Here is a 26,826-nt window from a genome sequence, read left to right as displayed (position 1 = left end):
TAATTCACGTCGGCAGTAATGACACCCGGTTACGCCAATCGGAGGTCACTAAAATTAACATTGAATCGGTGTGTAACTTTGCAAAAACAATGTCGGACTCTGTAGTTTTCTCTGGGCCTCTCCCCAATCGGACCGGGAGTGACATGTTTAGCCGCATGTTCTCCTTGAATTGCTGGCTGTCTGAGTAGTGTCCAAAAAATGAGGTGGGCTTCACAGATAATTGGCAAAGCTTCTGGGGAAAACCTGGTCTTGTTAGGAGAGACGGCATCCATCCCACTTTGGATGGAGCAGCTCTCATTTCTAGAAATCTGGCCAATTTTCTTAAATCCTTCAAACCGTGACTATCCAGGGTTGGGACCAGGAAGCAGAGTTGTAGTCTTACACACCTCTCTGCAGCTTCTCTCCCCCTGCCATCCCCTCATTACCCCATCCCCGCAGAGACAGTGCCTGCTCCCAGACCACCAATAACCAGCAAAAATCTATTTAAGCATAAAAATTCAAAAAGAAAAAAATAATATAGCACCTTCAACTGCACCACAGACTAAAACAGTTAAATGTGGTCTATTAAATATTAGGTCTCTCTCTTCTAAGTACCTGTTAGTAAATGATATAATAACTGATCAACATATTGATTTATTCTGCCTTACAGAAACCTGGTTACAGCAGGATGAATATGTTAGTTTAAATGAGTCAACACCCCCGAGTCACACTAACTGCCAGAACGCTTGTAGCACGGGCCGAGGCGGAGGATTAGCAGCAATCTTCCATTCCAGCTTATTAATTAATCAAAAACCCAGACAGAGCTTTAATTCATTTGAAAGCTTGACTCTTAGTCTTGTCCATCCAAATTAGAAGTCCCAAAAACCAGTTTTATTTGTTGTTATCGTCCTCCTGGTCGTTACTGTGAGTTTCTCTGTGAATTTTCAGAACTTTTGTCTGACTTAGTGCTTAGCTCAGATAAGATAATTATAGTGGGCGATTTTAACATCCACACAGATGCTGAGAATGACAGCCTCAACACTGCATTTAATCTATTATTAGACTCAATTGGCTTTGCTCAAAATGTAAATGAGTCCACCCACCACTTTAATCATATCTTAGATCTTGTTCTGACTTATGGTATGGAAATTGAAGACTTAACAGTATTCCCTGAAAACTCCCTTCTGTCTGATCATTTCTTAATAACATTTACATTTACTCTGATGGACTACCCAGCAGTGGGGAATAAGTTTCATTACACTAGAAGTCTTTCAGAAAGCGCTGTAACTAGGTTTAAGTATATGATTCCTTCTTTATGTTCTCTAATGCCATATACCAACACAGTGCAGAGTAGCTACCTAAACTCTGTAAGTGAGATAGAGTATCTCGTCAATAGTTTTACATCCTCATTGAAGACAACTTTAGATGCTGTAGCTCCTCTGAAGAACAGAGCTTTAAATCAGAAGTGCCTGACTCCGTGGTATAACTCACAAACTCGCAGCTTAAAGCAGATAACCCGTAAGTTGGAGAGGAAATGGCATCTCACTAATTTAGAAGATCTTCACTTAGCCTGGAAAAAGAGTCTGTTGCTCTATAAAAAAGCCCTCCGTAAAGCTAGGACATCTTACTACTCATCACTAATTGAAGAAAATAAGAACAACCCCAGGTTTCTTTTCAGCACTGTAGCCAGGCTGACAAAGAGTCAGAGCTCTATTGAGCCGAGTATTCCTTTAACTTTAACTAGTAATGACTTCATGACTTTCTTTGCTAATAAAATTTTAACTATTAGAGAAAAAATTATTCATAACCATCCCAAAGATGTATCGTTATCTTTGGCTGCTTTCAGTGATGCCGGTATTTGGTTAGACTTTCTCTCAGATTGTTCTGTCTGAGTTATTTTCATTAGTTACTTCATCCAAACCATCAACATGTCTATTAGACCCCATTCCTACCAGGCTGCTCAAGGAAGCCCTACCATTATTTAATGTTTCGATCTTAAATATGATCAATCTATCTTTATTAGTTGGCTATGTACCACAGGCTTTTAAGGTGGCAGTAATTAAACCATTGCTTAAAAAGCCATCACTTGACCCAGCTATCTTAGCTAATTATAGGCCAATCTCCAACCTTCCTTTTCTCTCAAAAATTCTTGAAAGGGTAGTTGTAAAACAGCTAACTGATCATCTGCAGAGGAATGGTCTATTTGAAGAGTTTCAGTCAGGTTTTAGAATTCATCATAGTACAGAAACAGCATTAGTGAAGGTTACAAATGATCTTCTTATGGCCTCAGACAGTGGACTCATCTCTGTGCTTGTTCTGTTAGACCTCAGTGCTGCTTTTGATACTGTTGACCATAAAATTTTATTACAGAGATTAGAGCATGCCATAGGTATTAAAGGCACTGCGCTGCGGTGGTTTGAATCATATTTATCTAATAGATTACAATTTGTTCATGTAAATGGGGAATCTTCTTCACAGACTAAGGTTAATTATGGAGTTCCACAAGGTTCTGTGCTAGGACCAATTTTATTCACTTTATACATGCTTCCCTTAGGCTGTATTATTAGACGGCATTGCTTAAATTTTCATTGTTACGCAGATGATACCCAGCTTTATCTATCCATGAAGCCAGAGGACACACACCAATTAGCTAAACTGCAGGATTATCTTACAGACATAAAGACATGGATGACCTCTAATTTCCTGCTTTTAAACTCAGATAAAACTGAAGTTATTGTACTTGGCCCCACAAATCTTAGAAACATGGTGTCTAACCAGATCCTTACTCTGGATGGCATTACCCTGACCTCTAGTAATACTGTGAGAAATCTTGGAGTCATTTTTGATCAGGATATGTCATTCAAAGCGCATATTAAACAAATATGTAGGACTGCTTTTTTGCATTTACGCAATATCTCTAAAATTAGAAAGGTCTTGTCTCAGAGTGATGCTGAAAAACTAATTCATGCATTTATTTCCTCTAGGCTGGACTATTGTAATTCATTATTATCAGGTTGTCCTAAAAGTTCCCTGAAAAGCCTTCAGTTAATTAAAAATGCTGCAGCTAGAGTACTAACGGGGACTAGAAGGAGAGAGCATATCTCACCCATATTGGCCTCTCTTCATTGGCTTCCTGTTAATTCTAGAATAGAATTTAAAATTCTTCTTCTTACTTACAAGGTTTTGAATAATCAGGTCCCATCTTATCTTAGGGACCTCATAGCACCATATCACCCCAATAGAGCGCTTCGCTCTCAGACTGCAGGCTTACTTGTAGTTCCTAGGGTTTGTAAGAGTAGAATGGGAGGCAGAGCCTTCAGCTTTCAGGCTCCTCTCCTGTGGAACCAGCTCCCAATTCGGATCAGGGAGACAGACACCCTCTCTACTTTTAAGATTAGGCTTAAAACTTTCCTTTTTGCTAAAGCTTATAGTTGGGGCTGGATCAGGTGACCCTGAACCATCCCTTAGTTATGCTGCTATAGACTTAGACTGCTGGGGGGTTCCCATGATGCACTGAGTGTTTCTTTCTCTTTTTGCTCTGTATGCACCACTCTGCATTTAATCATTAGTGATTGGTCTCTGCTCCCCTCCACAGCATGTCTTTTTCCTGGTTCTCTCCCTCAGCCCCAACCAGTCCCAGCAGAAGACTGCCCCTCCCTGAGCCTGGTTCTGCTGGAGGTTTCTTCCTGTTAAAAGGGAGTTTTTCCTTCCCACTGTCGCCAAGTGCTTGCTCACAGGGGGTCGTTTTGACCATTGGGGTTTTTACGTAATTATTGTATGGCCTTGCCTTACAATATAAAGCGCCTTGGGGCAACTGTTTGTTGTGATTTGGCGCTATATAAATAAAATTGATTGATTGATTGATTGAAAGATCAATGTATTATTTTAATGTGTTACAGAGGGTCGCTGGATATCCAATCTGACTGAACACAGCTGAACATGTACGAGGTCTGTTAGAAAAGTATCAGACCTTATTCTTTTTTGCAAAAAACTGATGGATTTGAATGAAGCCTACTTGCGCATGCGTGAATTTTTTCACGCCTGTCGATTGTGTCAGTTGCTGGCAAGCAGCGTTTGAGTGAGGACGTGTGCAGCGCGCTGGCGGATTTTTATTGCAAGGAAAATGATGAACGAGCAGGGGCGTGCTGGGAACATTTTTCAGCCCGGGAGTTTCATATCCAACCGGCCCACAAATTGCCAGCGCACAGGGATAATAAGAGTTCTGCTGTGGCATTTAAATCCAGCATTTGTGCTGACTGACTGTGAAAATTGGGTGGCTTATAATAGAAAGAAAAAGTTAAGGCGGGCTTACACTGTGCGATTTTTGGCCCTTTTTCAGCCGATTTTTCACTCGTGCGAGAATCTTTTGGATCGCGCCGGGTTTCAGCTCAATCGTGCGTCCTGCAGTCTGCATGGAGTAACGAGCTGCGTTTAACATCTCACGACCATCTCCCGATTGGGAATTATACGGTCGGATGAAAATCAAACCTGTTTGATATTTTGGTCGGCCGTCGTGACTCGTGAGGCTTCCGCGTTGTTGAAGCAGTGCTACAAGCTTCTACGCACTGATTACGTCGCGCACTGTGCATGAGCAAACACTGGAGAGAGCAAACAGTAAACTGTAAAGTCTTGTGTGTTTTTTATTGCCTTCCCTCGCAATAACCTAATATATTAAAGTTCATGCCTATCAGCACGCACAGTGAGTGGAATCAGGTGGAGGGAGAATGAATGTATATGCGCGCGCACACACACACAACAACAGGATTTACGACAGATGAGCACAGCTGTAAGACTCCGTATGAAATATAGTTTATTTATACAACAGTGTAAGTACCAACACCTGTTATGAATGTTTGTTTTCTTTTTTACTGTCCTCTCATGAATCACCTTGCTGTCTGCTGTGTGTGTGTGTGTGTGTGTGTGTGTGTGTGTGTGTGTGTGTGTGTGCGCGCGCACATATACTTTAAGTCTCCCCCCACCTGATTCCACTCACTGTGCGCGTTGATAGGCATGAACTTTAATATGATATTAGGTTATTGTGAGGGAACGCAATAAAAAAAAAAACCCACAAGACTTTACATGAGATCACTTGCTCTCTCTGGTGTTTGCTCATGCACAGTGCTTGACGTAATCAGCGCGTAGACGCTTGTAGCGCTGTTTCAACAGCGTGGAAAAAAGAAAAAGAATAAAAAGCTTCTGTTACGTTTTGCTTCCCGACGTGTGGTTTTTGAAGGTACAATGTGAGCAGTCAGATCGCATCAGAGCATCGGGCCGTACAGAACATGAATCGTGGGCGCACAGGCCTTGGTTGGACTGAACTAACTGTAATGAATGCATAGGGGTGTTAAACGTGTAATGGTATGTCCCTACCTTAGGCTTTGGAAAAGATAACAGCATTGCAAAAGAAGCAGTCTTAAGTTATTTTCGTGATTGTAAAACATTTCTAACACTTAATGTCTTCTCTTTAAGATACAGCAGCCCGAGTGTCTTGCTGTGTAGCCTAACAGTTAGTGGTGGTCATATATGTATGCATATATATTAACACCCCCTCACAAGGGCCCCAGGTTGGACCAGCCCACCGGGAAAACTCCCGACTCTCCCGATTACCCAGCACGCGGTAGCGAATGAGTGCAGCAGCGCCACATCAAATTTTGCCAGAAACTGAGTGACAGCCAGGTGGAAACCATTTGGAAGATTCAGATGGCTTTCAGTGACAATGATATGGGAATCACACAGATTAAGGAGCGGTACAACTGGTTTAAAGACGTCCGCACAACGTTGATGGCCATCTGGGCGTCCATCAACACGCTGACATGACATTGCCAAAGTGAACACTGTGGTGATGCGGGACCGTCGTGTGACTATCGGAGAGATTGCGGAAGAGGTGGACATCAGCACTTTTTCGGCACATTCCATTGTGACAGAAGATTTGGCCATGAAAAGAGTGGCGGCGAAATTCTTTCCTGAAGCTTCTGACGGAGCAAAAGCAGATTCGCTGGTCATTTCAGTGTGTTGACGCCAATCCTCGAGGGCCAGTGTCCTACACCTTTTAGATGTGTCCCTGGTCCAACACACCTGAATCAAATGGCTGAATTACCTCCTCAGTAAGTAGTCAAGTTCTCCAGAGTTCTGCTAATGACCTCATTAATTGACTTAGGTGTGTTGAAGCAGTGACACATCTAAAGGTTGCAGGACACAGTCCCTCGAGGACTGGAGTGAAGACCCCTGAACTAGGGGATTAAGGACAAACATGCAATCATCTGGAAATGGAAGAAGTTCAGATCCACCAGGACTCTTCCAAGAGCTGGCCACTAGTGCTGGGTTGAAAAGATCGATTCGCCGATTTTAAATCGATTCTCATTTTAATTCCCAAAAATCGATTCTACATACATACACACACTTCTCGGCAGTGTTATAACAGCATGCCTGCTGCAGTTGGGCCGTTGCGCTGTTTCCGACGGGAAAATGATCATTTCTGTACATCTACTGTGGACACATTGGTTATGATTTAGAAGCAGTGCATCCACAATTTATTCATCAATCTCTGTCAAAGCCATTTAAATAGGTCAATCACGACTACCGCGACTGTCTGTTGTTGCGTGCAAGAGAATCATTCGCCATTTAATTCACACAGTAGTTTTTTTTTTCGTTCATCATAATGTGCCATTTCCGTGGGACAGCGCACAAAGGTTCTCTGGTGTGGATTGTGGGAGAACTTTCCCCATAGCAGTGTTCTCCTGCAGCAGGACTCAGGAGAACTTTCCTGCAGCGTGCTGCGCAGCGAGCGCTGCAGGCATAAGCTTTGTAGGGGAGGCCGTGGTCATTGTTCTCCAGAAATTTTTTTTAATTTAAAACTCTCTGAAACAGTACTGCCTGCATTTTGAGGGCCGAATTTTGTGAAGTAGTATTAATATGTTGCATAACTAGACAATCACGTAATAGCTGAAAAAACAAAAAAGAAAATGGTTTTAATAACACTAACCCAAATTGATATCAGATCGGATCGAATAAAATCAAAATAAACGATTCTGAATCTTAAGAATCGGAATTGAATCTATTCTTGAAATTGGAATCAATACCCAGCCCTACTGGCCACCCATCTAAACTGAGTGATCAGTGGGGATGGGCCTTATTCAGAGAAGTGACCAAGAACCCAATGGTTACTTTGTCAGAGCTCCTGCATTCCTTTGTGGAGCAAGGAGAACCTTCCAGGACAACCATCTCTGCAGCAATCCACCAATCAGGCCTGTATAGTAGAGTGGCCAGACGGAAGCCACTCCTTAGTAAAAGGCACATGGCAGCTCACAGGTACCTGAAGGACTTTCAGACCATAAGAAACAAAATTCTCCAAGATTGAAAACACTGGTGTGAATGCCAGGTGTCATGTTTGGAGGAAATCAGGCACCATCCCTACAGTGAAGCATGGTGGTGGCAGCATCATGCTGTGGGGATGTTTTTCAGCAGCAGGAACTGGGAGACGAGTAAGGATTGAGGGACATCATGGATGAAAACGTGCTCCAGAGTGCTCTTGACCTCAGACTGGGGCGACAGTTCATATCATGTTTCAGCAGGCCAATGAGCCTAAACACACAGCCAAGATATCAAAGGAGTGGCATCCAACATAATGGCGCTTGAGAGGTTCTGCAAAAACGAATGGGCAAAACTACCCAAAGATAGGTGCACCAAATTCAATTGTAATTGCTGCCAAATGTGCATCAACAAAGTATTGAGCAAAGGATGTGAATACTTATGTACACGTGATTTCTTAGGTTTTTAATTTTGAATAAATTTGCAAAAGTTTCATGTCATTATTGGATACTGTCATACTGTCTACATTAGTACACTGTCATTTGCACTACAGCATCACACTGTTATACTTACACTACCTGCACTGTTTATACTGTTTTATATTGTTATTTTTATTTTGTAAATCATAAGTATTTAAGGTATTTTTTTTACTTAGCTTAATAGCAGTTTTTATTCTTACGCTGCACCATGGGTCTGAGAGGACTGAAATTTCATCTGTGCTGTATGTCGAGCATGTATAGCATATTTGACAATAAAGCCAACTTTGACTTTGATATTGTGAGTAGAATTGTTGTGAGGGATAAAATGAATTTACTCCAATTTGGAATAAGGCTGTAACAAAATGTGGAAAAAGTGAAGCGCTGTGAATACTTTCCAGATGCACAGTAATGGTACATTTATATTTCTTGCTTTTAGGAAGGAAAGTATTAAATATAAAAATTCAAATGAACACAACAAACAGTATAGAATTCTACAATATACAGTATGACCGTGAGGTACAAAATTTGCAACGTAAACTGATCCATGAATTAAAGATTGTAAGGAGTACAAAATGTGTGTACTGTGGTGCCACCTAGTGATGAGATGCAGCAGCTGCGTCTAACTCCAGTTTCATGCTTCTGCCCAACAGGGTATATATGGTGCTTACACAGTTCATATACAGGTGATACACAACAGACAATATTTCTTTGTTATCAGTGTTATGGTCAAATGCAATAACATGTAAGCATTCGTTTAAAAAACAAAAAACAAAACAAAAAAAAAACAAATCAGGTGAGGGTTAGCATTTTCTGGAGTTAGTGCAATGGCAAATGTGCTTATTTGGATCTCAACTTGCTACTTCTGCATCACTTTACTGTGTAATGCACAATTCTTTATGGACTGCAACCTTTATCAGTCCAGTAAAGACAGGTTTGCCCTTTTGCTGTCACCCATAACTTTTACGAGGTCTGTCCATAAAGTATAGGTCCTTTTTATTTTTTTCAAAAACTATATGGATTTCATTCATATGTTTTTACGTCAGACATGCTTGAACCCTCGTGCGCATGCGTGAGTTTTTCCACGCCTGTTGGTGACGTCATTCGCCTGTGAGCACTCCTTGTGGGAGGAGTCGTCCAGCCCCTCGTCGGAATTCCTTTGTCTGAGAAGTTGCTGAGAGACTGGTGCGTTGTTTGATCAAAATTTTTTCTAAACCTGTGAGACACATCGAAGTGGACACGGTTCGAAAAATTAAGCTGGTTTTCAGTGAAAATTTTAACAGCTGATGAGAGATTTTGAGGTGATACTGTCGCTTTAAGGACTTCCCACGGTGCGAGACATCGTGCAGCGCTCTCAGGCGCCATCATCAGCCTGTTTCAAGCTGAAAACCTCCACATTTCAGGCTCTATTGATCCAGGACGTCATGAGAGAACAGAGACGTTTCAGAAGAAGTCGCTTTCAGCATTTTATCCGGATATTCCACTGTTAAAGGAGATTTTTTTTAATGAAAGACGTGCGGACGGGTCCGCGCGTGGGGACGCAGCCGGCGCAGTGCGGCGGCACAGGAAAAACACCTCCGTGTTGATAACCATTTGTGAAATCCAGGCGGCTTTTGATGGCTTTCAGTGGAGTGAGTATATGAGAAATTGTTTAACAGCTGGACATGTTCCAACTTGTCCTTAAGGCTTCCAACAGAGGTGTTTTTCCTGTGGCGGAGCGTCGCGGCGGCTGCGAGCCGACGCTACAATCCGCCCGCACATCTTTCATTAAAAAAAATCTCCTTTAACAGTGGAATATCCGGATAAAATGCTGAAACCAACTTCTTCTGAAACTTCTCTGTTCTCTCACGACGTCCTGGATCAATAGAGCCTGAAATGTGGAGGTTTTCAGCTTGAAACAGGCTGATGATGGCGCCTGAGAGCGCTGCGCGACGTCTTGCACCATGGGAAGTCCTTAAAGTGACAGTATCACCTCAAAATCTCTCATCAGCCGTTAAAATTTTCACTGAAAACCAGCTTAATTTTTCGAACCATGTCCACTTCGATGTGTCTCACAGGTTTAGAAAAAATTTTGATCAAACAAAGCGCCAGTCTCTCAGCAACTTCTCAGACAAAGGAATTCCGATGAGGGGCTGGACGACTCCTCCCACAAGGAGTGCTCACAGGCGAATGACGTCACCGACAGGCGTGGAAAAACTCACGCATGCGCACGAGGGTTCAAGCATGTCTGACGTTAAAACATTTGAAAAAAATTAAAAGGACCTATACTTTATGGACAGACCTCGTACGCTCCAGTGAGGATCATTAAAGTGAGGTTACAACACACACACACACACACACACACACACACACACACACACACACACACACACACACACACAGTGTGTTGGACTTTGCACTACATTTTTCTCCTACCTGTCACCAGCAGTAAGAGCCCCCAATTTGTCTTCTCCAGGCTGTGGTGGTGAAGGGTCATCCAAGATCCTCTGGATCTGGTGCTCGATCTCTCTGGGACTCAGCAATCGGCCTGCCCGATACACCCACAGGCGGAAATAGCGCCCCCTATGGTAAACTGCTACAAACTCACTGTCCTGCCAGTGTTGAAGCACATCTGTAGAAGGAAAACATATGGATTCAGAGAGAAGTTACTGACAGCATTTACTTCATCTGCTAAAACAGAAGGAGTTAAGTAATCTCTGCAAGACTCAAAGGTAGAAGGCAGAACTGTATTACAGGCATGATGTACAACAAATTAAAAAAAAAATATTCTGCAATAAACACTAATGTCAACTTTTCCAAATTAGATTTCATTTGTACTAAACTTTGAGCCACAGTGAAAATGAACCTCATACAAAGTTTGCTATTTGAGCAGGTGTTTTTTTTTTATATCACTTCTCTTTGGGCTCATAATGACAAGTGCATTTTGTGTCTGTCTACTACATTTCCATTTTCTAGATGTTGTGACTGTATGAACTAATTCCATGAAAAGAGTAGAAACTTCATCTTGAAATTTTTAATTAATTGCAAAAAACAACAACAACAAAAAAAATTATATGAGATGTACAAAACATTTCTGTTACTATGTGTGTGTTGTTACCAGTCTCCTCTCCTGGAATGCGTGTAGTGTTGAACATCCTTTCACACTGAGCGGCACACAGAGGAATGACAGTACCAGGAACACGACTCTGACAAAGACACATATATATTACGGTTTTTATGTAAACACAAATTCAAATACAGGGCAGATCGTCAGAAAACAGACAGGCACACGTGGGCAGGATATTCATGTGGGGTTTTGTTAGTCTTACTTAGTGTAACAAATAGGTTTGAGCGTGTTTACTGCCCAGCCTAGAGTGAATTTGCAATACCGAGTGGTAAACCTCCATGTGTTGTTTAGTCCATGTTACGGTTTAGTCCATGTCTGCGTCAGGTGCGTGCAGCAGGGAGCAGAGAGGAGGTGAGGATGCAGAAGAGAACCTGCAGCCAGTCTGGCTGCAGTCAGATTGTGCACTCTGATTTCTCTTCTAGTTTATATTTGTTCTTATGCAGGGCTGCAGGTCTGCACTCTGGTTTCTGTTGTAGTTTATCTTTCTTCCTTTGACTGCGAGCTGTGTGCGTGCGAACGGACTGTCCGTGAGTAAATGTGGAGATGTCTGGAGTTATACTTGATGTGGACATGTCCTGTCTCTCGCAATCAGTCCGTGAGCAGGATTTATGTCCTTTTTGTCCTTTATTTAACACAATTATGACAGAGTTTGAGGGGAGAGCGAGGAACTGCCTGCAGCCAGCCAGTTTTTTTTTTTTCCTTTTAATTGTTCACATGTGCATGCACGAATGAATCGTCCGTGAGTGGACTGGAGATGTCCGGACTTTTTACTGGATGTGGACAGGACTTTTATGTACTTTATTTAAACACAGCTGTGAGAGAATTTAAGAGCGAGGAGCTGCAGCTCTTTGAGCGTGTAGATTTTACTGCGTTGTGTGCACGGTATAAAAACAATCCTGCGTGATTTATACTTCGGGAACAATGGAACACAGCAGGAATCAGAAATTGGCATCAGGTAACATATTGTGAGAGTGTGGCTTCCAATCACGGCGAGTACCGTTGTTTTGCCCTGACTTGTGTTGAAACCACTTCCTTTCTGCGTCCTGTGCTTGACGCAGAAAAAAAAATTAAACATGTTTAATTTTTGGCGTCCGATTCGCTTCGTCCTTTGCGTCCGTCACGTTGTTGTGGCGTTGAGCTACATTGTCTCAGCACTAGGTTGCATCCACGTGGCGTCGTCATGACGCAACTCGAAATGGGCCCGGTGTGAAGGGGCTTAAGGTCATGACAACACATCAAGTCGTCCATGCAGGTAAGTATGCACTAATGAACAGATTGTTATGAAAGCTATAGTGCATTTCTGCTAATAAACATGGTCAAATCCTACACATTTTAGCTTTAAGGCAGCACAACAGCTTGATTTGTAATTTAACATTATAAATCATCTACATGCACTTTCTTTTGAACAACCTTTACCCCATTGTCTCAAGCTATGACTTCACTCCCCAAAAGTAAATACTAACTGCTCAATATTGCCCATAAAGATCTGGAAATTTTGGCAACCTACCTACCTACTGTTTGCATTATTTTTATTACAATAACTACTTACTGGTAATATTTGTTAAAAACAAGAAGATAGCTGATTCATAAAATAAACAATCCCATAATCCTGACAAGGATATAGTTTGGCAAGAGATATTTTCAAATTTACACTGTCAACGCAGTGAAAGCCTTACACATTTCAGACGATGACAACCTCAACTATACCTTCAGTAACATATTTAGACAAGTTGCAAACACCTCCTTCTTCTCCAAGATACACACACACTATAAACAGCCTCAACCTGTTCACCTTCTAAACTGCACAGCTATGTGGTCTTACAGGTTTGAGCTCCTCCCGGTTGACTTTGCGGCGGTACAGCAGCAGAGCAGTAATAGTGTTGCCTGCTCTGGCTGCCTGTACAGGTGTTGGAGTCACATACAGGAAGTCCTGGATACACAAGATACTGCGGTTAAAATCCAGCATCCTCAAAGTCTTTGCTCTCAATGTTTTATATCAAAGAAAGTAGCAACAACAAAAAACAGCATGGCAGAAGAAAAGTTATAAAAAGGTTTAAGGGAAAGAGACCAACAAACAAGAATGAAACTAGATAAACCATGGGCCAGGTATCAAGCCCCCCCCCCCCCCCCCCCCCCCCCACTCCTCGGGGAGTTTCAGCAACATATTTCTCAAAAGTAGGGCCAATGGAATATTCAAATCAAGTGGTCTGGAATTATAATATTGGTGGGTGTGGCCGTGGTGAGCTCTTAAAGTTTGGTACCCCCTGAAAAAAATGCAAATATATGTTTCTGCACATTAGAAATCAGGTTGGGGTCTATGTGGTCAAGAATGAACATTTCTGACATTTTCCAAATTAGAGGGTAGGGGTAGAAAAAGTGAAAATTGCAAAAATGGAAATATAACTGTCCAAAATTGAAAGATTATTTGTAAAGTAGAATAATTTGGGATAAAATGGTGTATGCCACATACTTATGTGTACAATTTGTGATGAAAGAAAAGAAAATTCAACATACAAATATCAAAACTCGCATAAATTTTGGCTGATTTTTGTTAAATTTGGTGGGATATTTGCATGAAAAAGTAAAATATGGTAACAAAGTTTATTTTATATATATATATATATATATATATATATATATATACACACATACACACACACACATTTTTTTTGAAAATGATCCACAAGTGTATATAATAAAGCAGCCACCTCATTGTGTATGTAGAATGGCACCGCGCGCAAAAGAGAGCTTTTGCAGAAATAAACGGACGAACACAAAGTTAAAAGTGGAATCACGGTGTGAAAATGACTGTGTTTAAAGCCAGGGAAAAAATAAAGTCAGCAAGCCACGGATGGAAAGGAAGCCACTTAGAAAGAGCACAGAGGCGGCTGTCCATGAAAGGACAACAGCAGCACGCTCACAAAAGAGCGATTTTACAGAAATAAACAGACAAACAAAGTTTTGTGTCTTTAAAGACGCAGAATACAAGCCAGTGAGCCGCAGAGCCAGCGAGGAGCACAGAAGCGGCTCTCCAGGAACCTGTGGTTCAGTTCTAGCTGGTCTGGTGCATTACAGGTGGACAGCAGCCTGGCGCACAGCTGCGGAACTGTGCTGGAGTGTCTATTTTTGGACTGCGTTTAAAAAAATGGGACATCTTTAAATGCTGCTGTGAATCTGTGAATTGAAAACCCATACTTTAAAGGGACCAGGTGTGGGAGGGCTGGAGGTTTGGACCAAACCCATGTCTAAACGTGCGCCAACATCACGTTATCATGGCACTACATGGCTTAGTGTGGCTGATGCGAGCCATTCGAGGCTCTAATGACAGGTCGGTCGTGGCTCACTAGAGGCTGTTACATGGCACATGCAGGGTACAGAGAGGCACAGAGAGGCACCTTCATAGCGGATACGTGATAGATGAAAATGTCGGTCATTCTTCGAATAATCGCTGACACGCCCATGTGTGGCTCATTCTTCATCATTATTCGGTGGGACCCAGGCTTTATGTACATGCGCTTTTTTGTTTTTTTTTTAAAGAAATTTGCAAAAAAAAGCTTTTTTTCATGTTGTCATTATGGGGTGTTTGGAGCAGAATTTTGCGGGAAGAAATGAATTTGCTACATTTTAGAATAAGGCTGTAACATAACAAAATGTGGAAAAAGTGAAGCACTGCGAATACTTTCCAGATGCACTGTACACAGTAAATTTTACTGAGTAAAATATACTCAGTCGGGATAACATTTGGTCCCAGTCTAAACAGAGTAAAATACACTATTATAGAGTGAAATCAGCTCTACCATCTTGTCAAATCAAGTGTTTCTACTCCAATAAGAGTTGATTTAGTACTGTGATAGAGTATATTTAACTCTATTTGGACTGGGACCAAATGTTATCCCAGCAGAGTACATTTTACTCTGCAAAATTTACTGTGTATATATAGGTGGGTTCTGGAATTTCTCAGGACAGATCAAACTAATCATAGATCAAACATTGGGATCAAAGATTAAAATGTAAGGCTTTTCACTCCAATGTACACCAAACCTGGCACACATCAAGGTCAGTTCCAGAACTGACAATCAAGGTGAAATTTTCCAAAGGGGAGTCACTGGAGCCAAGGTCACAGCTGCCTGTCTATTAGTTGGCCTTGTCCTCTCAGGTCCTTTTGTTAATTTCTTCTAAACTTTGTGTGTCAATGATGGTTGACCCTGAAATTGCACTTAAAAAATTCATTGGTGCAAAGGTCACTGAATTTGATTTCAATCTTATTCAAACCAAATATGGCACACACTTTGATTGTTTTTCAGAGCTGCTCTGGTAGGTCCAGCCAGAGGCCAGTCCTTTGCTGTGATGGACAATGTCAATGGGGTCAAATGTCAGATTGCTATAGCCCTTATGGTCCTCATACCCACGTTGTAATTACCTCGTGTTAATAATACAGACAGAACTGTTCAGAGCACGCAGGCAGTAGATGTACATATGACAGTTGCAGGATGCCCAGATCTACCCATATTCATTCTGACTGATCATATTGGATCAGTTTGGGGCTGAACCTGAAACTAGTCATGTCTGTAAACAAGTAGGCTATCTAATGACAAATTTTTTTTAAAAAGTAGCTGGAAAGATGTAAATGCATGATTTCACATCTAAATAAATAGATAATATTTAGAAGGTTTTTCGCTTCACTTAAGTTAAGGACAACTGTTCACAGTGGACAATTTAGCTGTCTCATGTTTGGCAAATCAACAAAATAGTGGAAGGAAAAAAGCAGTACGATACCATGCCATAGTAGTTACTGTTGACCATAATGGGACCTCTGCTCTTGAGATAGATGTATTCTTCCCACCAGTCACTCACCTGCAATTAAAAAAACTGTACTTTTCTTTCACTCAAAACAAAAAAATCAGAGCAACTTCATCATATGCTGTGCCCCTGAGGGACAAGTTAGCAAAAACAACAGTTGATATATTGATACAAAACATTCAACATCAATGATTGCTGAAAGCTCATTTGGTGGATTCAAATCAACTTGGATAAATGTCCCATTATCTGGAAAAGCTTGTGTGTGTGTGTGCTTACATAGTTGGTGGCCCACAGTGCTTTTAGTTTCAGGTAACGTTGGAGGCGATTCCCAAGACTAGACTCAAACTGATTGGCCAGCTGAGTCATCCTTTCATACTCTGTAACACTCATCAAGGGTTTCACTGACTCCAGGTACTAAAACAGACAAAGAAAGCACCAACAAATCAGAATAAATAAAATCTAAATGGGTTTAAAGAGTCAAAATCTGACAGCGTTTCAGGAAATTGTATTGTGATATTTGCATTTTCATATACGAGGTCTATTAGAAAAGTATCCGACCTTATTTTAAAAAAATAAAATAAAACCATATGGATTTGAATCACATGTGCTTGCGTGAGCCAACGTTGAACCTTCATGCGCATGCGTGATTTTTTTCACGCCTGTCGGTTGCGTCATTCGCCTGTGAGCAGGCTTTGAGTGAGGAGTGGTTCACCCCCCTCGGCGGATTTTCATTGTCAGGGAAATGGCTGAGAGACTGCTGCTTTGCTTGATCAAATTTTTTTTAGAAACTGAGGCACATCTATGTGGACATCATTCGAGAAATTCAGGTGGTTTTTGGTGAAAATTTTATGGGCTTCAAAGACATTAAGGGATGTTACTGTCGCTTTAAGGACGCCCTCAGCAGCTGTGGGGCGCGCCGCGCTCCAGCTGCCATCGACAGGCTGAACGACCATTTCATTTCTAAATGGATCACTCTGTGGATCCGTGACCATCGTGTGCACTTTCTCTGGTTATCACAAGAGCTGGACATCACCCATTTTCCTGCAGATTTCACTTTTAACAAGAGATTTTGTCGTGGAAAGCCGAGCAGACGCTTTGCGCGTCATGATGGATTCGCTGCTGGACCGACACAAAACCACCTCCGTTTTGGTCTCACAGGACGGCTTTGACATGGCGTTCAGACAGCTGTCGGTGGTTTTTCAGTCGAGTGATTATCCAAGAAATTGTGGATGTGCCTGGACATGCCAGAACATGTTCTGTGACGCTTCATCACGGCGTTACTTTGCGCGTCGCGGAATTCCTCCGCACGTCTGTCTCAATTTGCTGAAAAAGTGCTGATGTCCATGTCTTTTCACAATTCCTGTGCTAGTCCAGACGACGTCCCGGATAAAACACAGCGTCCAGTTTGGAAATGAATGGCACATTCCACTGTTAACGAGGAGTTTTTGTCATGGAAAGGAGCGGACGCTTCGCGCGTCACGACGGCACGCGAGACAAAGAACACCTCCGTTTCGGAGTGCCAGAAGGACAAGCTGGGACATGCCTTTCAGTGCTTACCAGTAGAGTGAGTATAAGAGAAATTGTGGAGAGGTGGACATGTCCCAGCTTGTCCTTCTGGCACGCCGAAACGGAGGTGTTCTTTGTCTCGCTTGCCGTCGTGACGCGCGAAGCGTCCGCTCCTTTCCATGACAAAAACTCCTCGTTAACAGTGGAATGTGCCATTCATTTCCAAACTGGACGCTGTGTTTTATCCGGGACGTCGTCTGGACTAGCACAGGAATTGTGAAAAGACTTGGACATCAGCACTTTTTCAGCAAATTGAGACAGACGTGCCACGACGCGCAAAGCAACGCCGTGATGAAGCCTCACAGAACATGTTCTGGCATGTCCAGGCACAGCCACAATTTCTTGGATAATCACTCGACTGAAAAACCACCGACAGCTGTCTGAAGGCCATCTCAAAGCCATCCTGTGAGACCAAAACGGAGGTGGTTTTGTGTCAGTCCAGCAGCGAATTCATCATGACGCGCGAAGCGTCTGCTCGGCTTTCCACGACAAAATCTCTTGTTAAAAGTGAAATCTGCAGGAAAATGGGTGATGTCCAGCTCTTGTGATAACCAGAGAAAGTGCACACGATGTGGGCTGTCCTTAAAGCGACAGTAACATCCCTTAATGTCTTTGAAGCCCATAAAATTTTCACCAAAAACCACCTGAATTTCTCGAATGGTGTCCACATGGATGTGCCTCACAGTTTCTAAAAAAAATTTGATCAAGCAAAGCAGCAGTCTCTCAGCCATTTCCCTGACAATGAAAATCCACCGAGGGGGTGGACCACTCCTCACTCAAAGCCTGCTCACAGGCGAATGACGCAACCGACAGGCGTGAAAAAAAAAAAAATCACGCATGCGCATGAAGGTTCAAGGTTGGCTCACGCAAGCACACGTGATTCAAATCCATATGTTTTTTAAAAAATAAGGTCGGATACTTTTCTAATAGACCTCGTATACACACACACACACACACACATCTTCAACCACTTAGTCCAATTAAGGGTCACGGGTTATTAGTTTTATACATACATCGCTGGACTGATAGTATTGCACACCAGGCATTTGCCTGGTGGCCTGATGGCCTACGGATTTTTTTTTTTACGAAGTAAAGCGAGCTGTGAGCTTTTCATCTGCGTTTTTTTTGTAGCAGCTACGACTCGTCCTCACCTCTTAAAGCATGGTGATAACAGCACACCTGTACTGAGCTTTACAAAGACATTTTTATGCTTTTTTTTTCTCCTTTATTTAGAGCTGAGCTGAGACGCTCTGTATCTGCACGTTAAAACAGCTGATCCTCCGCGATGCGTCAACAACTAACACTATTTTCCACTCAAATGCACCTAAACTCTCTTTCTGGAGAGCACATGATGTGAAAATGCAATAAAACTTTCTGACCTGTAAATCTGGTCATGTTTTCTGCATAAATAAATGTTATTCATTCTTTGTGCTCAAACGCCAAAGCAGGGGCGAATCCAGACGGAATGGGGGTGTGGGGCAAGGATGTCCCCCCTCACAACACCCCAAGATTAAAGGTCCAGTTTTGAAGCCTTTTTTACTACAACTACTAATACTAGTAATAATAATAATTTCGACAAGTAAAATGTTTAGAGAAAATTTAAATGTTAGAAAGAATTTAACAGTTACATTTATTAACAATGTAGGTTAGAAATTACAAGTTTTACTGTTACAGTGCTGTCAACAGTTAAATATGAGGTCAAGAAAGAGGTCTTTATTTTACTTTTTATAAAACAAGTATATATTTTCATTGAAGTCAAGAAAGGGTGACTATAAAGTGAGGCGGGGACCACTACGGCCATGACGGTAAGTGAAGGTTAACTTCAGCTATTAATTGATGAACAGCAACCTAACTTGTTCATAAATCAGACATCTGTGTGTGAGAGAGACACATTCTGATCTTCTGGTCCGAAGTGCTGTCTAACTGGGTCACTCAGATATGAATTAAGGTTGGATATTATTTCCGTTTGGGCTAACTCTGCCAGTCACGTAACCTAGCCTAGCAATGTAACCTGTGCAAATGGTGTGCATGGCTAGCTACCATGCTGTGGCCGCCAGGTTGTTTCTTTATTCTATTTGTGTGACGGTCATGCGTCGGTCATACGAAGTATGCTGTTTTGCACAGTCTGCGGTGCGGTGGCGTGGTATAACGGTGTCCCTGTCTAAAATGTATCTTCCCAAGTCCTGGCATAATTTCACATACCTAACATTTTACTTTAAATTGAGAGTCATTCTCTGAGTTGATTAGCAACACAAATTGGTAATAAAAGAAATCCTTGATGTTACTTGTAGCTTGTAGTGAGATAGACAAATGTCTCCATCTCATGGCCTGTGTATTGCAGTTTCAAAAGTTCAACCTTTGTATCCAGTCATTGGTCCAGTCATCCAGTCAGTTCTTGCTTTATATGATGAATTGTATCACACAAGTGATACTATTATATATATTATAATAGTAATATATTTATAGTATAGCCTACAGTATTTCTATAACAAATGTTTTTGTAGAATTTCTATTTCTAAATTTAAGTAACAAGGCTGAATGAAATGACAGCTTATTATGTCTAAAAAGTAATGTGACCTACTGTCAATAGATCGTACTTTTGATAAGCCTATGATAACTGTATTTCGGGAGAACTTTTCATAATGCTTCTTATAGTGTTAAAATGTACGTGTCTCCTGGTGCACATTGATCGGTTAAGGGACCAAAAAATAAATAAATAAAACACTGTCACAGCAGGCTTAATTTTTTTCCCCTTCGATACCTGGTGGTGGCCTGGTCTTGGTTAAAAATGCCCAGCCTGAAAAATTTCCCCAGTCCAGCCCTGCATACATACATACATACACACACACTCTCTCTCTCTATTGACACAGTCTACGCACATGATAAGGTGCTGCATGCGGTAATGTAATACACACTCTAGAGTAGAAGAAGCAGCAGCAGCATAAAAAATATTTGGCTGAGAGAACTTGTAAATTTAACAAATAATGCTTTCAAACTGAAAGACTAGTCTGTGGAATAATAAAACAAGGAATATAACTTCCTATATTACTTAAAAAAAAAAACTCTAAAGCCTTCATCACACATAGCAAGAATGTACAGGAACCAGGTCAAAACTGCAAATATTACCATCATCGGACGCAGTCGGGAGGAAAAGAGGCGTGGTCAGCAGTGTCAGAACAATCTGGATGTGCCACAAATAAACTCAACGATGTGTATCACTGTACATTAGTGTGCATCCAAAGCACAAAGACTGCTGTCAGACAGCCATAAAAGGTGCTGAAGACTACCTGATGTCCAAACGTCTGGATGGCAAACACGGGACCGGAGTGGGAGGGAGCACTGTGTTCCTCACGCATGGGGCTGAAATGATCACTCAGGTGTGTATGTGTGTGTATTTATAAAGGCTGCATGAGCCACTAAGCACGCGTGCAGGGCACACGTGTGCGCGCGCCACTGGACACCTTTGCTGAACGTTTGCTGGCAGTGGGCAAAGCAGTCAGACCATGCCTTTCCAGCGAACTTTACTTTTTTTGCTCACTTCAGGAGCACAACACAACAATTTACACTGTGATGCCGGTTGGATTATCACATGGGATTTAATTTCTGCAGCCGGGGTGAGGCTTTTCACCAGAGACTGTGGTTTGGTTCCTGTGCGCTCTGCGCTATGAAAGGATCATGGTTCCATGCTGGAGGCGAGTTTCATGTATAATAACATTGTCATGGCCTGGGATACAGTTCCACGTCACACCTCCTACAGAGTGTAGATGGTGATCAGGTAATATTATAATTATTAATAATAATAATAATAATAATATGTATATTGTGTCGGTGAGATCCGTTCAGCTCCGTGCCTGATGTGCGCTATGACGCATTACTGCGCATGAGACCACGGAGAGGCACATGGTACTTTCGGTTTGATAGTACACTGTTCACATTCACTGTACATGACAAATGTCTGCCACATACATATTATTACATATCAACATTTCATTTGCCCTCCCTGGCCGGGGTCCAGTGGAGGTGGACATCATGCCTGTGCCATTGTGCCTGCCGCCACAACATGCCAACAGGCTTTGCTGTGACCGATCGATCTCAGAGATCAATCAACTGTGATCAAATTGTTTCAGATGCTGGTTTGCTGCTGTCAGAATATGTAGCCTGCGTTCAGATGATGCAAAAACTGCATATAGACCTCTGTCAGATGTGCGTTCCATCTCCATGGCACCAAGCGTGTTTTGAACATGTGCGACACACTCAGGACGGTAGAATAGCGTTAATTATCTTGTATGCCTTAAAGCTGTGTTTGAGTTAATGAATAATGTGATGATTAATCTGATTTTGCTTTTTGCTGCATGAAGTGTTAGGACCACATTGCAACACAAACGCCACTGCATTATTTTCTTTTTTCACAAGACTTTTGACAGGTGTGACTTATACTCCAGAATCACACACTACATTATAAATGCATATGAAAATAAACTCCTAAATAAAGAGATACGGACAGTAGTGTACCTGCTAAAATGTTATTGGGGGGGGGGGGGGGGGGGGGTGTTAAACCAGGAACTCTGTCAATAGCTACATTCAAATGTATATAAATACATATTTAAACACTCACACCCAGTACTGTAACAAAATTGCAACATTTACACATGAAAATTAAAAGTGTTTTCAGGTAAGCAAATATGCATTTCACCACACTGATGTATGTACATTTATTTGAAGATTCACATGCACAGGGTTAGGCTCACTTTAATACACTCCAGCATATGAGCACGCGTAAAGCAGAGTGTTAAAAGTGTGTAGACACACTCACCCTGCTCAGTGTGTCTTTAATAGCGGGAACAGGCAGGTGAGGTAAAGAGGTTTGGTAGCTGTACAGTAGAGGTTTCCTGCTTGATAACAACCTCACTAGAGACTGACATAAAAACAGAGATTTGCAACATTTCAGAGACAACAAGCCACACAAATAAAACCTGGAACATGTCATTTTATTGTCATCATCCATAATTAATAATGATGTGTCCCTGCCATTGTCAAAGTATCACTGGTAATGTTTTGTTTTAAAAAATATTGTCAAACATTTTTGAGTGTAAGCTAAAATGCTGCACATTTACAAAAGGGATCCAAACTTCCTTCGGTCTTACCACCCAGACTTTTGTGGTGGTGGAAATTCGCCCATGTTGCTCAAACATCCAGTGGTGATACGAGAGCAGCAACTTGAGACAGAACCTGAGCGCAAGGATGAGGGAGAGCCACAGCAGAGTGCTGAAGACCAGAGCCGACAACATGGTCTGACCCTGGGAACTAAGTGACACATGGAGACTGGATAGATGACAGGACAAGGAAAGCAGAAAGCAAAATATTTGACAAACAAGCTATATTTTCACACCTACACATGATAATTAAAAATAAATAAATGTAGCATTTCTGATTATCATTATAATGCTACTCTATACAATGCAAGATGTAATTGGCATAAAAAAACAGATGCAAAAATATCAAATCTGAATCATTTCTGGCATCGTTTTTGTTGTAGCAAGTTCTTCAGTGTTGAAAACTGATGTGACTGCAAGCCACATTTTGTAAAAATAAAAATGTGATTTATAAGTTGAAACACAAATGACATATTTGCTAAAAGTTTAGATTTTTCAGTGTTAGAAAATTAAATACTTCTAAATAATTAACCCAAATTATGTACCATTACACCAGTAGAGGGCAGATATTGCAAACAAAGAGTTTGGGACTGAAAGACAGAAAACGAGAATCTGCCACCAAACTTGAAACTTTATTTATTCATTTAATTTTCTGCGTGTACTACAGTGCAACATTTCACTGTAAGACAAGTAACGAAGAAGTCATGAAGGTGTCATAACATCTGTTAGATCAAAATAAAATGTTTTTATGTCACAAGCCACAGACATACATATTAAGATACAAAAACAGAACAGATATGTCATGGTGTCACCACTATAGTACACTTGCACAACTGTTAAAGAAAAGGTCTCCATCTCCAAAAGGAGCATATATTATTCTTCACCTGCAGTTAATCTATTAGAAGATCATTTTTGTTCAAGATCAAGTACATCATATGTTACAAACCTGATGTGATTTTTGTGGTGACACCAGATATTTTTATTAAGTTACAACAGCTGCAGGGGCACAAAGATTCTGAGTGATCACTGATTTCATAATGAACATCAGCAGAACAGAAGTAAAGAGACTGTATTCAGACTGCCACTGAGTAATGCTAGTAAATATCTAAAATGTCAGTTAATAAGAAGATGGTTAGAAAAGCAGGTGAGAGTTCAAGCACACAGGCCACACCCAAATTGTTCGACAATGACTCAACATCACAGCAATGACGAGTTTGTTTAAATCAGCCAAGCTTCACCACTTTCCCCTTCAGGCCAAAACCAGCAGTGGAACAACTTTCTCACTGGTGCAGTCATCAATATTTCATCAATTTCCTGTCTGCCAAAAATAAATAAATAATGTCTGTACTTCAGGTCTGTGGAATGGACAACTTTCTTAACTTTCTCTCTCACACAGACACACGTTACCCACCCCAAACACCATTTTACACAAACTGTCATTTTTTTCCTAATGTTTGATATCTATAATATTTTAGATGCATTTGGCAATTCAGATAAACTGTTGTCGTATATATATATATATACAGCAAGACACATTATTCCTCCTCATTGCATGCATTTTATATAACTAAACAAACAGATGTGGGAGACATTTCTCCATTCACAAATTACAAATTAACCATAGGGCTACTTAATTTCCCAAGAGGTGAACATGCAGCAAGCCTTGATCAACTGAACTGTTGGACAGCAAGAAAGCAGGCGGTTCCCAGTTCAAAGACACCCTTTCCCACCCCTCATGTAATGTGGAGTTGCATCAGGAAGGGCATACAGCATAAAATTTGTGCCAAATCAACATGCAAGTCCATATTAGAACTGCTAGGTGACCCAAACGTCATAAAAATGAGTTACAGAATGTTTCTTTAACTTACAAAACTGAATTGGTGTCAGTTCAAATTTTCAATGTAACCAGTTAATTTTTTTTTTTGGCTACATTAACTTATGAGGTTTTTACAGTGCAAGGTGACAACTGAATGTCTTTGGTACTAGTTCTCTTCAGAGAATCCTTGGGTACCACTGGAATGACTGTCAAAAAAATGTTTTCTTAGAGCACTGAATTGTAAGGGAATGTTAGCAATAATACACTGGCTATGTGGAGCGTTTCTCTGAGTGAGATCCAGCACACAGATGTTGATAACCCCAGCAGCTGTAAAAGGCTAACGGGAATCCTGCAGTTAATCTGGCTGTAGATAGATGTTTACTTTCTAGAGGTGGAGATGGACCAGTTGTCTGCCTGAGTGGTTGCTAGCCAGGACACAAAATAGTTCCATAGTATGATAATGCGCATCACCACAATCACTCCCAGACCTGACCTAATAACATAAGACTGTGACTTTCTGCTACCATTCTCAAGTAATGTCTTTAAACCACTAATGTAAAAATTACTTGTCAACGATAAGAAAGTAAACATAGAAAAGCAAAGGTTTATTATATTTATGAAATACAGACACTGTCCAAGAAAACATTTATTCAGTACAGCATTATCATGTTTTTAGGTTACAAGAAAAAAAAAAAACAGAACTCTAATATTTATTTTAAAAAAAGAGAGAGTCTAACAATAAAATGCAAAAACTTTTTCATGTTGGCCATAAGCTACTGAGAGTTTATGTAAAAGATTTTGAAAGGATGTGGGAACGCAGTCATTTTTGTTCAACCCATACAAAATTCTTCAGCTGTGTTCAAAACATGAAAACAAGAGGAAGTACAGATTACATTAGTAAAATTCTGCTTCATGCATTACTTCCTGTGTGAATAGTACCATATGTGAATTACAATAAATTCAGTAAGAAGAGCACAAACCCAAGCTGACAACAAACAAAACCAACGAACTGTTATCACTTTACCTTAGTGGCAGGTGTTGCTGTATCTTGGCAATGAGGCCCATACTTGGATCTGAGCGCATGTACATTATGGCCAGAATTGCTATAACGACAAACAGCCAGGATGATGGGCTGGCAGGGTACACTCCCTTAATCACCCTGTTCTGTTATCATAGAAACAGAAAGAAATCTGTGAATCCAAAGTGAAGATGTTCTCACTTTACTTTACTACAGTGCTTCATTTGCAATACCATGCGATCACTGACTACATTTTAAAGTGGTAAAACAGATATTTGCCGCTTTAATGATTGAGCTAAATTACAGAACAGATAAGTGTCTTGATAATATCGTGTGATGATATTCAAACTGTACATAGCTATTAATGAGGTTACAAATCTTCTCTGGAGCCACACTGAGGAAGACGGTACACTGCAGTAAACACAGAGCTTATGCTTGAAAAGAGCTGTGAGAGATTTTACAACAAAGGCGAGTCTTGAAAGTCAAACTGCAAATAACTAAACTGTAACAAGTCTGCAACATTATGTCTGAAAACCTTAAGATTAAAAACAAAAAGAAGTAATAAGAAGAAATGCAGCGCAATAAAAATAAAACATATTTGCCAGTTTGCAGTAAAAACAGAGTTCTGCATGTGGGATGAACTCCTGTTTACCTGAAGTTTGACTGCTTCGTTGCCAGCCTCTGTTCTGTACCTGAAGAAGAAACGGCACATTTTGCATCTCTCTCACCTTTATGCGGCTGACTCGTTTCTTCCAGGACCGCACTCCGGACAAGTAGATCTGATTCAGGGCCTGATAGGACAGCTGAAGGTCAATGCCCTCTGGAGTTATGGTGAACTGGAATGCCACTGCCTGGTGGGCCTCCGCCATTACTATAACAAGAGCTAACAAAGATATTATGTAAACCAGGAAGGCCTGGATATAACTAATTGCTTCAATGTGTATCACTGTACATCAGCATTAATTGACATGTTTGCATTTCACTCTAACCAGAAAAGGCTAATTATGAGGATAACTCAAAAGAATGCTTCCCCGCCCCCCCCAAAACCTGGACAAACGGACACCTGGCCTGTCATTCATTTATGGAATAAGTGTGAATAAAGGATTGAACACGGCACATCTCAAGATGTCTTGTAAAGTGGGTTAGTTTTTGGGTCCATTCTTGGATTTCATGTTTAAACAACAAGAAAGCAGACATTAATTTAAAAGGAAATCATGACATCCAAAGCATAAAAAAAAAAAATCAAAATCATGAACTATGTCAAAATTCAGAAGTTATTGTTCACTACAACCTAGAGTCAAGCTTTAGTGTAAAACAAATACTTATTATTATGATTAGACATAAACAGAAAATGTGTTCAGTAATAGATTGCTATAGGTTCAGGAATTTTTGCAACATATTTCCACAAGATGGCCTGTGTGTGTTTTCTGCTCTCTTCTATAAAAGCTCTTTGTGTGACAATAACAACTCAACGGCAGAACATTGTCCAAATGAATGCTGCTACTTCACCAAGAAAACAAGTGAAAGTGAAAATATTGTCTGAATGTGCACACAACACAATGTATGGGTAGACATATAGCAGCAGGAACACTGAATTTCCCATA

At 41.0% G+C, this 26,826-nt stretch overlaps 1 protein-coding gene across 2 annotated transcripts in view; it reads right to left on the bottom strand.

Annotated features, from left to right (window-relative positions):
• Nucleotides 1–26,826, bottom strand: part of cpt1cb (carnitine palmitoyltransferase 1Cb) — a 96,489-nt gene that overhangs the window by 44,030 nt on the left and 25,633 nt on the right. For both annotated transcript variants that reach the window (XM_034189850.1, XM_034189851.1), the window contains exons 2-10: nucleotides 25,951–26,105; nucleotides 25,229–25,368; nucleotides 22,380–22,557; nucleotides 22,049–22,150; nucleotides 15,946–16,083; nucleotides 15,646–15,723; nucleotides 12,692–12,799; nucleotides 10,861–10,948; nucleotides 10,179–10,374 (exon numbers count right to left, since the gene is read on the bottom strand). In XM_034189850.1, coding sequence (XP_034045741.1) covers nucleotides 10,179–10,374; nucleotides 10,861–10,948; nucleotides 12,692–12,799; nucleotides 15,646–15,723; nucleotides 15,946–16,083; nucleotides 22,049–22,150; nucleotides 22,380–22,557; nucleotides 25,229–25,368; nucleotides 25,951–26,091 — 1,169 coding nt within the window. In that variant the 5' untranslated portion in view covers nucleotides 26,092–26,105. The remainder of the gene's footprint in view (nucleotides 1–10,178; nucleotides 10,375–10,860; nucleotides 10,949–12,691; nucleotides 12,800–15,645; nucleotides 15,724–15,945; nucleotides 16,084–22,048; nucleotides 22,151–22,379; nucleotides 22,558–25,228; nucleotides 25,369–25,950; nucleotides 26,106–26,826) is intronic.

This window comes from Thalassophryne amazonica, chromosome 16 (genome assembly GCF_902500255.1).
Source record: "Thalassophryne amazonica chromosome 16, fThaAma1.1, whole genome shotgun sequence".
Lineage (NCBI taxonomy): Eukaryota > Metazoa > Chordata > Actinopteri > Batrachoidiformes > Batrachoididae > Thalassophryne > Thalassophryne amazonica.
The sequence above is the reverse complement of the archived record's forward strand: the minus strand, read 5'-3'. Positions and strand labels throughout refer to the sequence as shown.